Source organism: Electrophorus electricus, chromosome 24 (assembly GCF_041902795.1).
Source record: "Electrophorus electricus isolate QZ-2024a chromosome 24, ASM4190279v1, whole genome shotgun sequence".
Lineage (NCBI taxonomy): Eukaryota > Metazoa > Chordata > Actinopteri > Gymnotiformes > Gymnotidae > Electrophorus > Electrophorus electricus.
The window spans coordinates 12,137,210-12,150,090 of NC_137520.1; the positions used below are offsets into that span (position 1 = coordinate 12,137,210).

The window sequence follows — 12,881 nt, forward strand, 5'->3', positions numbered from 1 at the left end:
GGTGTGAATTTATTAGCAAAAAATAGTTTTAATACACTGTTGTTTTTTTTATTTGACCAAGAATGAATATTGCACAATTGTTAGATCATCTCTAAAAGCATATAAACATACTGTATTAAAAAAATATGTATACATATATAACTTTGGGTCAACTTGTGACTGCAACTACACATGGAATGAAGTGTTAACATGAATCATACAAAAGAATGTGAGACACAGTGACTAAACATTTTTTTAAAGCAATTAACCCCCAAGGCACAGAAGATAAAGTACTAAAATTGCCATTTAATGGCATATGAGTCACAACTGTCCTTTAAAACTTGTTTATAGTTCTGTGACTTTACAGTTGGGTATTTGTAAACTCCCTCTGAGTCATCGGAAATACTAAATATTACAAAACTGCTGCGTTTCATATTGTATGGGTGACACGTGCTACTAGTCCCATAGTAGCATTGTTTGCTAAGGATTGGGTAACCCTGACTTCATAACATGAAACAAGGTCAACGTTGAACATATCTGGCTTAAGAGCCCCTTTCATCTCTCATCTCCATGTGGAAGTCCCTTCTGGGGAAATCCTATACAAAAACATGGACATTCTTAACATTTCCCTCTCTTGTTACAGGAATTTTAAACTTCCTTTTATGCTGAACATAAATACCCCACACTAATGCAGCCTAATGTTTTAGTCATGTCCTGCATTTGTGCAGTATGAATCTTGTATTCAAGAGTTATTTGTGGTAAAGATTCCACATTGGTGTTCAGTGAGGTATTGCGTTTCATAAAAAGTACTTGGAGTCACCATCCCAGAAACAGAAGTGATTGAGTGTTTTTGCAAATGAAGTACCAGGAATTTTTCTATTTTACAAATGAACTTTAAAGTTTGGTCATCCTCCCTCTGAGCCAGTTCAAGTGAACCAAACAAGACGTTTTAAAGCAGGAAACCGGGGGAAGCCCACCGGGGTATTTCAGACAGCATGTGGCCTGTAAGTGTGACGCAGTAGACCTTAACACCTACTTTGATACAAAGTGTTGGCAATCGGCCGCTGATATTTTGCACTCCTACCTGGTGAAGAAGTACTGGTGTTTCTGCATGGTCAAGCAGATGTTTGCCGTACACTTTCACGTTCTGTAACATATTCAAAGCGCTGATTCAAATGTTCCATGTAAACAATGCAAGTACTAGCAGAAAGGTTGTCACTTTCTAACAAATTTAATCCCACTTTTTGGAAGACTAAAATAAATAAAATAATCTGCATTTTCATCCTGTAGTCATCTTAAACGTTTTTAGGCCGTGGTACTGGCAAACACGCTGTCCAAAGGTCCTCCCATCCTCAAGTGCAATAGATAGTGTGTGTCATGGAGACAGCTTCCAGTGCCAGGAGTAAATGGTCCATGAGTTCATCATGATGCAAAAATGAAGGCGGCTAGGGAGATCACACTATGAGTTTGCTGTCCGAGTCCTGCGTGCTGATAGACTCAGAGCTGCCTCCCTGCTCCTGCTCCGGCTGGTGGTAGCTGCAGGTTTCATCCCGTTCCACCATCATGATGGTGAGTTCTCCTGACAACAGACAAGAGGAACGGAATTCAGTCGACACCCTGCCATTAGGGGCAGGGCGCTGAACCTCAGAGGATGTTGAAACGCATGTACGTGTACATGGGGTAATAACAATTTTAAGAGCGGGTAGAGACCGTGTGCATGCAGCTATAAAGTAGGGGAATACGTTCTACCTTGTGGAAAGGTCTCTGCAATTGGTTCCTTTGTCTCTTCCTTGGCTTTTTGTCTTAGATACATAAGACACAGGAATAAACTGAAGACACCTGAAAATCCAAAAATGACTCCTATAACCTGCAGCCAGGTAGATTCATCTGGGAAGGATAGACATTTAGTATGTAGATTAGTAAGCGTGCTGGGTCTGTGTATTGAAGACATTCTGATATTACACCTCACTTTAATTATAATCCCATTAGCTCTTACCTTTATGCGGTATCCTCACATGCAAAGTTGAGACTGTACTTATTTCTGCAATATACGAAAAACAGAGCACTGTTGAACTGGCTGTATGGCTGCACTCGTGCATTTTGAAACAAGCACTGTATGCGACAATGTTGAAATTGTTCTGGATCATTTCTTTGACATACGATTTCTGTGCGTGGAAGCGGAGGGCTGTGGCACACTCTTGCATCTGTTGTCACTGGACGCATTACCACTGGCCTCAAGTGTCTGTCCTTCAGGACAACTGAAGACAGAGGATTATATGAATAACAACCAACCAACTAAGCCAAATCAAAGACATAAAAATCTGTTTTGAATCATCATACAATACGTTTTAATGTAGGTCTACCTTTTTCTCCAAGGTTTACACGCACTGTGGATCTGGTCATTGAATTTTCCCTCTGGGCATTTTCTGCAGACACCTATGTGGATATGAGAATGACATTGATATGTTTCATTTTTAAGCAAGGTAAAAAAAAAATTTTTTTAAATCAGAGTTGCTAGACAAAAGCCACTTCAGTATGAGAAATTTTGGAAATTCCCTCAAAAGTCTTGTTTACATATCCTAGGGGTGTGGGTGTGTGTGTGTGTGTGTCGTGTCGTGTCATACATAAGAGGAGTCTTTGCTTGGGGAGGATTCTTACGTTGAGGTGTTGGTTCTTCGCCTATCTTACATTCATCCACACAAAAGGTACACTGCTTATCTCCACAGCGCAGGCCAGGTCTGCATCCACACTTCGAGTTGCTGCTAGCAGTGCAGGCTTGCACTTCAACCCGAGGGTCTGCAAGAGGTGCCACCAACAAGCTTACAGTAAACACACTGCCATTTTTTTTCTTTCTTCCTTCCTGTTCTCACCGATGCAAGTATCAGCATGTGGTGTATGCATGAGATATTAGAGGAATAGCAAGTGATAGCGGCTCCTCATGAGTCGTCATATTAAAGGACATACGTCGAAATATCAGCTTACCTGTGCACTGAGTGCATATGGCGCAGTAGGGACTCATAGGCTCAGTTGTGTAATGTCTAGGCTCGCATGGCATACAGAGCTGGCTTGGATCTGGTCCGCAGAGTGTCACCAAACGGTTCCCTATAACCACATACGAATTCACAGTGTTCTGAAGCACGTTTTGCGTGCATCACGTAGAGTGTGATGTAGAGTGCTGACGTGTACGTTTTTAAACCACGTCATTCTCTGTTCGAGTTACACGCTGTTCTGTATGGTTTCTAGACAGCGCTTTTTTCCGTATAGGAAATGTGGATCCAGAAAAACGTTGTCATCACCTTTAATGCATGTCTGACATGACACACATACTGACACACATTGCTGCTGTCAGCGTTGCGAAATGTCAGGGTGAAGTTGTGATTGTGGTAAAAGGCATTCTACAGTCTATAAAAAAAATCATTTCAATGCACATACATATATATACATGTACAGCCACTTTAGAGACTCCCATGTCTTTTGGAGACTGAATCCTCCTTTTTCTGACTTGTTCATGGTATTGTCAGAACACAAATAAGGCAAACTATGAAGCCCTCTGATTTATCTTTTGCACTGAATTCCAAGTATCCAACAAACACACTATGTAGCCACAGACATAGTAAACAGTTCCCAATGTGTTCAAATCAGGCCCCGGGTATTTTCTTAATCCAAGCAATTGAAAAGACCTGTATGCTAAACAATTACTGATCAGCATACCTGGTTTGCATTTTCTACAGCAGACATCTTTACTTCCATGCAGTGTCCAGTCTTCACAGCCTGCTGCTACTCCCTCACTGATATACAGTAGACTACTGATGAGCAAGAACAGACTCAGCAAGAAGATAATCAGCTGCATGTCTGCTTAAAAGAAAAAAACATGCCAGGATGTTACATTAATCCCATAGAAAGAAGAATTACTCTAAACTCACTGTAACACTATTCACAATAAATGTTCAAAATATATATAGCAAAGAAATTATATATATATATATATATATATATATATATATATATATATATATATATATATATATATATATATATATATATATATATATATATGCTCTGTATACACATTCCTTCACTTTCTGTAACAACTGTAGATCTTATTCTCATTAAACATGTCAAATTACAAAACATTGTCTTACTTGTGAAGTGTAGATAGGGGTCTTCACTGAAGATGGAACAGTGACACTGAGTGGAGTCAGACCTGTGCACAAGCACTTTAAGCCCTAAGGGAGGAGCTACTTAGTTCAGCATGAGTCACAACAGTTATAGGCTATACAAACCTCTCTCTCTCTCTCTCTCTCTCTCTCTCTCTCTCTCTCTCTCTCTCTCTCTCTCTCTCTCTCTCTCTCTATATATATATATATATATATATATATATATATATATAGAGAGAGAGAGAGAGAGAGAGAGAGAGAGAGAGAGAGAGAGAGATGTTGTATAACCTTTAAATAGTTTTTGGAAAGGCAAAGTACTCCTGTAAAATTTCCTTCAAGTATAACATTACTGTTATAACTGGCATCCCTGCCTAGCACCTGAGATCTAACAGCATTGATCTGATCTAATCAATCACAGTACAGAGCATGTATTTCCTAGCTCATTGTACAGGAAGCATATACACTAAGGAGGTCCTGCCTGGAGACTCTGCTGTCAGTGCTGGTCTGCTTTAGCTCACTGCATTAGGTGGTTATAGTTAACCCCTGCAAACAAAATCACAGATGGCCACTACACTTCCCAAAGAGTTATGCCATATTTAACATTTTGTAAACCCGTGATATTTACTGAATAAGTAGTCAAATTAACATTCAAATCAGGCTGTGGTTTCCCTTTTTCTCATTTCCAAAAATTGTACAATGTTCCCTCAAATGAGGTGTTTGTAATTTTTAGGCATATGCGTGTGATCCACATAGTTTAAATCTCAGTCACAAAGAAGAAAGCAAGCCTGTGGCAGCCAGCCCACCACATGCCCCAGCATAATCTTCACTGCTAGTGTTATAGGACTAATACTATTTTTAATTCAAAAATTATCCAAACATAATGTAATACTGCAATAAATAAATAAATAAAACAGTAAAAATGAATCTAGGTATGGGGTACATATATACCCAACCATATTACACCTGCACTGTACATTCTGTAGATTGTGCATATATACCCAACCATATACATTGTACATTGTATATATAATCATAATATACACATATTGTACATACATTGTTAATATATTTTGTACATACATAGAGTATATATATTTATCTTGCATATATACATTTTTCTCTATGCACCCCTGTTTCCTTTCCTCAGTGTGGACAGAGCACTCTCCACCATTTCACTGCGAGTTATACTGTGTATGACTATGTATGTGACGAATAAACTAAACTTGAACTTGAACTTGAACAACCGATGAGAACAGCATGAGTACATCTGACTCAGACAGCGCTGACTGCAGCTCAGGGCCAAACAGGTGCAACGTTGTGCCGAGATCTTTGGTAGATGTGAGTAGTCTGCCATGCCTCTTATTAGGCACACTCATCTGAACCTAAAGATAAGTGTCTTAAGATTCAGCAGTTTGTGTTGCCTGACATAGAGATGGGCCACTTTTGCAAAGCTTATCATGCAGAACACTTCAGCTGCCTGGGGTGTGGGTGGAGGAACCACTGTCCCATGGTCTTTTCACAGGTTTATTGCACTTCCACCTTTATTGTTGGGAAGATCACAAAACAATTTTGCTTCTGTCTCTGCATTACTTTGGGCACTGGAAGGACTTCCATAATCCTAGTATGTGACTTGCACTTTTTCATTTTCGATCATCCGCCATACATCGGAGCTTCTCTGTGAGTTCTGGACCAAAACCTAACCACTGAAACACTTAACCACTGGCTAATCATGAATACCACACTCTTAGTAGGCTGCTTTGAGTAAAATTTAATGGCATCACTTTCACTTCTCAATATCTCCAATCTCAGCCAAAGGATTACTTTTCTCACCATTTTCCCACTGGGAAAAGTCACATGCCACATCAATTTTCCCGTGAACATCTAGGCAGTAACCATAACAATAAACTGAAGCAACAAGTTCTCACTGTTAGTGTCCAAGTGTCCAAGAGGCATGCGGTCAGCTGTTCCACTGCATGCATAAAACAAAATCACTTCAGGTTTTCAAGAGATCAAATGCACTGGTTTGAGAATCAGTTGGTGCAGGAAGTAAGCGATTTGGAGGATTTGAAAACAGGAATAGAAAAGTTATTTGTGTTATTTTAACATGATCTTCTAATGGAACAATTACTTATTTTAGGAATTGCAGTAAAAAAAAAAAGTTTAAAAAAAAAATAGCAAACCCAGAATTTCTATCAACATTGAAATTACTGAGCGTTCAAAACCTACTCTGATCTGGAGAACTTTTTTGTTTGTTTTTTAAAATGCTGTAGAACAAAAGCCAATTTATCCACTGTAGATGGATGTTTCATCCCATTCTGTAGTGCTGCATGCATGCGTTGCCCTCTGGAAAATTCTGAAAAAACTCATAGCTGTATTATGGATGTTGATGACCAAGATTTGGAATCGCCAGATGTTTTTTTTAAACTTGTGAAATACTCAGGTGATGAAATCCACAAATGGGGCATGCCCCCTGCCTACAGTGCCAAGCAGAAGTGTGTACAGCATAGTTCTACACTTAGACATGACTAACACCTTCCACACAATACCACACATCGTGTGATACATCTTTCGTTTTAACCAGCATCTGTGGTTATATAATTTAGTCTAGTATAATCTAGTATCCCAATTAAAGGATGAAAAAATGTTGCTGAAAACTGGGGCTATGATAAGGCTGATAAAAGGATTTCATGTGTTATGGTTTGATTTCTGAGCCTGATTTGAGCTCCTGATAGGGTGTCTGTTTAGAGTTTTTTAAGAAATAGTCCCTGAATGTGACCCCATAAAAACCCATATGAGAAGCTGTACAGTCTGACCAATAACCATACTCTTCTCTATTCTGAAATGGTATATTCAGTAGTTCCGATATGGAAAACTTCAAGCAGCTTAAAAAACAAAACCGTAAAAGCTATTTCATTTGAGATGGCCTCAAAATTAGTCGAGCTATTACAAAGCCTTCACAAAGTAGACACACTGGACAAACTCTTCTTGTAAAATGAAACCAAAACATAGTGTTAGTATGTCAGAGCAAAACAGTAGGCTTACACAATGTTCAGTGATGTCAGCAACAAATTCACAGATTGTTCTAGAACCTTTCCTGAGTTCAAGAAGTTTGTCATGAGTTTCCAAATGAATATTTTGGATGCCTTGCCTTGTGAATGCACATACCTTATCATCAGAGGCAATGGTTGTATGACGTTTTCTAACAGTTCCAAAGACTCTTACAGTTCCAGGATTTGTTACATAAAAAGCTGTGTAATCAGACCCCTCTTTATCATGCTGTCTCATGTTTTGCCATCATCCTTCATGGTATTAAAAGTGCAAAAAGTCACTTTGGTAATTACCAGAATTTAGATGGAAGATCAAGTGCCAATGAGTCACTAATATAACTGTGATATCCTGCTTGATTTTAAAACCAAGAACTATCTCTCATGTTAAGGAAGGCAACAAGCTGGCTCACTAATTCATATTTGTTCACTAATTCTCTTTGATGTTTTAGTAGTTGTTTCTTCTGCTGCATCCTCCTACAAGGAACTTCACCACCATCAAACTGAAAAGGGCGGGCTACACGCAACTTCTCTGATGCTCAAGTTACATCTTAATCATGCTGCATTAAGAATGGTAAAACCCCAGCCAAGATTATCATCTCATGACCTTACCAAGGGATGGTTTGTTTTCTTTAAAAATTTGCTCTTAAGCCTCCTTACAAAATTCTATTAAGCATAATTTATGATCCATAATAATTCTGTGATGGATGTTTTTTTTTTTATTATTTACTAGCACGTCATATGAGAACTTTCTTACAGCCCTCAGTCTCCCACCCTGTCTCTTTAGCACAACCTACACTGGCGTTCTGACTACTTAGTGACATCATCAGCATGCGCTGCGCACGTCATTGGCCATTATTCACTAACGCTACAAACGGGTGCTCTTTTTAGTGGCTTTTCAACATTTATTGACTATGTCATAGCGAAACTACACATTCCCTGGGGGGAAAAAAAAAGTTTATTTATTGTTGTACACTACTTCAGCTGTTTAATCAGCATCTGCAGTTTGTTTTCTTACTCAGAGAGGAAGAAAGGCGGGAAAACGTCTTATGGTTCAAATGTTGAGCTTGTGATGTCTCACTTTAGCAGGGTGAGTGTGACATGAGCTACAGAAAGCAGCCACAAACTCACACAGAAATCTAAATCTGTAACTAAGGATAGAAAATGACTTGTAATAGAGTTGTTCACTGTTCATTATGGTAACTGAGAACACATGGTGGAGAAGCATATAGTGTGACATATAATAGTGAGCAAGTGATGCATGCTGGGAGCATGCATGATGCATGTAGTTGCGTTCAACAAATTGTTTATCTTCCTCTGTAATTACCTTGGACCTGTTTTTATGCATGCACTCTAGAAACCTTTAAATTAGTGAATACTTTTACTGACCAAGTAGCACACACAAATCCACATTGCAATTAATCTCAAACATCTTTATTCAAATTTTTATTTTTTCAATTACATCTATATATATACACAAAAGGTACACTGCTTATCTCCACAGCGCAGGCCAGGTCTGCATCCACACTTCGAGTTGCTGCTAGCAGTGCAGGCTTGCACTTCAACCCGAGGGTCTGCAAGAGGTGCCACCAACAAGCTTACAGTAAACACACTGCCATTTTTTTTCTTTCTTCCTTCCTGTTCTCACCGATGCAAGTATCAGCATGTGGTGTATGCATGAGATATTAGAGGAATAGCAAGTGATAGCGGCTCCTCATGAGTCGTCATATTAAAGGACATACGTCGAAATATCAGCTTACCTGTGCACTGAGTGCATATGGTGCAGTAGGGACTCATAGGCTCAGTTGTGTAATGTCTAGGCTCGCATGGCATACAGAGCTGGCTTGGATCTGGTCCGCAGAGTGTCACCAAATGGTTCCATATAACCACATACGAATTCACAGTGTTCTGAAGCACGTTTTGCGTGCATCACGTAGAGTGTGATGTAGAGTGCTGACGTGTACGTTTTTAAACCACGTCATTCTCTGTTCGAGTTACACGCTGTTCTGTATGGTTTCTAGACAGCGCTTTTTTCCGTATAGGAAATGTGGATCCAGAAAAACGTTGTCATCACCTTTAATGCATGTCTGACATGACACACATACTGACACACATTGCTGCTGTCAGCGTTGCGAAATGTCAGGGTGAAGTTGTGATTGTGGTAAAAGGCATTCTACAGTCTATAAAAAAAATCATTTCAATGCACATACATATATATACATGTACAGCCACTTTAGAGACTCCCATGTCTTTTGGAGACTGAATCCTCCTTTTTCTGACTTGTTCATGGTATTGTCAGAACACAAATAAGGCAAACTATGAAGCCCTCTGATTTATCTTTTGCACTGAATTCCAAGTATCCAACAAACACACTATGTAGCCACAGACATAGTAAACAGTTCCCAATGTGTTCAAATCAGGCCCCGGGTATTTTCTTAATCCAAGCAATTGAAAAGACCTGTATGCTAAACAATTACTGATCAGCATACCTGGTTTGCATTTTCTACAGCAGACATCTTTACTTCCATGCAGTGTCCAGTCTTCACAGCCTGCTGCTACTCCCTCACTGATATACAGTAGACTACTGATGAGCAAGAACAGACTCAGCAAGAAGATAATCAGCTGCATGTCTGCTTAAAAGAAAAAAACATGCCAGGATGTTACATTAATCCCATAGAAAGAAGAATTACTCTAAACTCACTGTAACACTATTCACAATAAATGTTCAAAATATATATAGCAAAGAAATTATATATATATATATATATATATATATATATGCTCTGTATACACATTCCTTCACTTTCTGTAACAACTGTAGATCTTATTACAAAACATTGTCTTACTTGTGAAGTGTAGATAGGGGTCTTCACTGAAGATGGAACAGTGACACTGAGTGGAGTCAGACCTGTGCACAAGCACTTTAAGCCCTAAGGGAGGAGCTACTTAGTTCAGCATGAGTCCCAACAGTTATAGGCTATACAAACCTCCCTCTCTCTCTCTCTCTCTCTCTCTCTCTCTCTCTCTCTCTCTCTCTCTCTCTCTCTCTCTCTCTCTCTCTCTATATATATATATATATATATATATATATATCTCTCTCTCTCTCTCTCTCTCTCTCTCTCTCTCTCTCTCTCTCTCTCTCTCTCTATATATATATATATATATATATATATATATATATATATATATATATAGAGAGAGAGAGAGAGAGAGAGAGAGAGAGAGAGAGATGTTGTATAACCTTTAAATAGTTTTTGGAAAGGCAAAGTACTCCTGTAAAATTTCCTTCAAGTATAACGTAACTGTTATAACTGGCATCCCTGCCTAGCACCTGAGATCTAACAGCATTGATCTGATCTAATCAATCACAGTACAGAGCATGTATTTCCTAGCTCATTGTACAGGAAGCATATACACTAAGGAGGTCCTGCCTGGAGACTCTGCTGTCAGTGCTGGTCTGCTTTAGCTCACTGCATTAGGTGGTTATAGTTAACCCCTGCAAACAAAATCACAGATGGCCACTACACTTCCCAAAGAGTTATGCCATATTTAACATTTTGTAAACCCGTGATATTTACTGAATAAGTAGTGAAATTAACATTCAAATCAGGCTGTGGTTTCCCTTTTTCTCATTTCCAAAAATTGTACAATGTTCCCTCAAATGAGGTGTTTGAAATTTTTAGGCATATGCGTGTGATCCACATAGTTTAAATCTCAGTCATAAAGAAGAAAGCAAGCCTGTGGCAGCCAGCCCACCACATGCCCCAGCATAATCTTCACTGCTAGTGTTATAGGACTAATACTATTTTTAATTCAAAAATTATCCAAACATAATGTAATACTGCAATAAATAAATAAATAAAACAGTAAAAATGAATCTATTTAATGCAACCGATGAGAACAGCGTGAGTACATCTGACTCAGACAGCGCTGACTGCAGCTCAGGGCCAAACAGGTGCAACGTTGTGCCGAGATCTTTGGTAGATGTGAGTAGTCTGCCATGCCTCTTATTAGGCACACTCATCTGAACCTAAAGATAAGTGTCTTAAGATTCAGCAGTTTGTGTTGCCTGACATAGAGATGGGCCACTTTTGCAAAGCTTATCATGCAGAACACTTCAGCTGCCTGGGGTGTGGGTGGAGGAACCACTGTCCCATGGTCTTTTCACAGGTTTATTGCACTTCCACCTTTATTGTTGGGAAGATCACAAAACAATTTTGCTTCTGTCTCTGCATTACTTTGGGCACTGGAAGGACTTCCATAATCCTAGTATGTGACTTGCACTTTTTCATTTTCGATCATCCGCCATACATCGGAGCTTCTCTGTGAGTTCTGGACCAAAACCTAACCACTGAAACACTTAACCACTGGCTAATCATGAATACCACACTCTTAGTAGGCTGCTTTGAGTAAAATTTAATGGCATCACTTTCACTTCTCAATATCTCCAATCTCAGCCAAAGGATTACTTTTCTCACCATTTTCCCACTGGGAAAAGTCACATGCCACATCAATTTTCCCGTGAACATCTAGGCAGTAACCATAACAATAAACTGAAGCAACAAGTTCTCACTGTTAGTGTCCAAGTGTCCAAGAGGCATGCGGTCAGCTGTTCCACTGCATGCATAAAACAAAATCACTTCAGGTTTTCAAGAGATCAAATGCACTGGTTTGAGAATCAGTTTGTGCAGGAAGTAAGCGATTTGGAGGATTTGAAAACAGGAATAGAAAAGTTATTTGTGTTATTTTAACATGATCTTCTAATGGAACAATTACTTATTTTAGGAATTGCAGTAAAAAAAAAAAGTTTTAAAAAAAAATAGCAAACCCAGAATTTCTATCAACATTGAAATTACTGAGCGTTCAAAACCTACTCTGATCTGGAGAACTTTTTTGTTTGTTTTTTAAAATGCTGTAGAACAAAAGCCAATTTATCCACTGTAGATGGATGTTTCATCCCATTCTGTAGTGCTGCATGCGTGCGTTGCCCTCTGGAAAATTCAGAAAAAACTCATAGCTGTATTATGGATGTTGATGACCAAGATTTGGAATCGCCAGATGTTTTTTTTAAACTTGTGAAATACTCAGGGGATGAAATCCACAAATGGGGCATGCCCCCTGCCTACAGTGCCAAGCAGAAGTGTGTACAGCATAGTTCTACACTTAGACATGACTAACACCTTCCACACAATACCACACATCGTGTGATACATCTTTCGTTTTAACCAGCATCTGTGGTTATATAATTTAGTCTAGTATAATCTAGTATCCCAATTAAAGGATGAAAAAATGTTGCTGAAAACTGGGGCTATGATAAGGCTGATAAAAGGATTTCATGTGTTATGGTTTGATTTCTGAGCCTGATTTGAGCTCCTGATAGGGTGTCTGTTTAGAGTTTTTTAAGAAATAGTCCCTGAATGTGACCCCATAAAAACCCATATGAGAAGCTGTACAGTCTGACCAATAACCACACTCTTCTCTATTCTGAAATGGTATATTCAATAGTTCTGATATGCAAAACCTCAAGCATCTTAAAATTCAAAACATATTTTTCAAGCTATTTCACTTGAGATGGCCTCAAAATTAGTCAAGCTATTACAAAGCTTTCACATAGTAGACACACATAGTAGGGATGGTTTGTTTTCTTAAAAATTTGCTCTTAAGCCTCCTTACAAAATTCTATTAAGCATAATTTATGATC

The 12,881-nt window shown here is 38.8% G+C and overlaps 1 protein-coding gene across 3 annotated transcripts; it reads right to left on the minus strand.

The window, feature by feature from the left end:
* Window positions 1-87: 87 nt before the first annotated feature.
* On the minus strand, window positions 88-4,285 carry tnfrsf9a (tumor necrosis factor receptor superfamily, member 9a). Of its 3 annotated transcripts, none has more exons than XM_081707097.1 (9): window positions 4,122-4,281; window positions 3,691-3,834; window positions 2,962-3,081; window positions 2,638-2,775; window positions 2,343-2,415; window positions 2,140-2,237; window positions 1,976-2,020; window positions 1,729-1,866; window positions 88-1,558 (listed from the first exon to the last, which is right to left on the minus strand). In XM_081707097.1, exons 2-9 carry the CDS (start codon window positions 3,827-3,829, stop codon window positions 1,434-1,436), a joined length of 876 nt encoding a protein of 291 aa, XP_081563223.1. In that variant the 5' UTR covers window positions 3,830-3,834; window positions 4,122-4,281; the 3' UTR covers window positions 88-1,433. The 3 variants fall into 3 exon arrangements, with proteins under 3 accessions (XP_081563223.1, XP_081563222.1, XP_081563224.1); XM_081707096.1 differs by having other exon boundaries at window positions 3,691-3,831; window positions 4,122-4,278; XM_081707098.1 differs by lacking the exon at window positions 2,962-3,081 and having other exon boundaries at window positions 3,691-3,831; window positions 4,122-4,285.
* Between the last annotated feature and the right edge of the window lie 8,596 nt (window positions 4,286-12,881).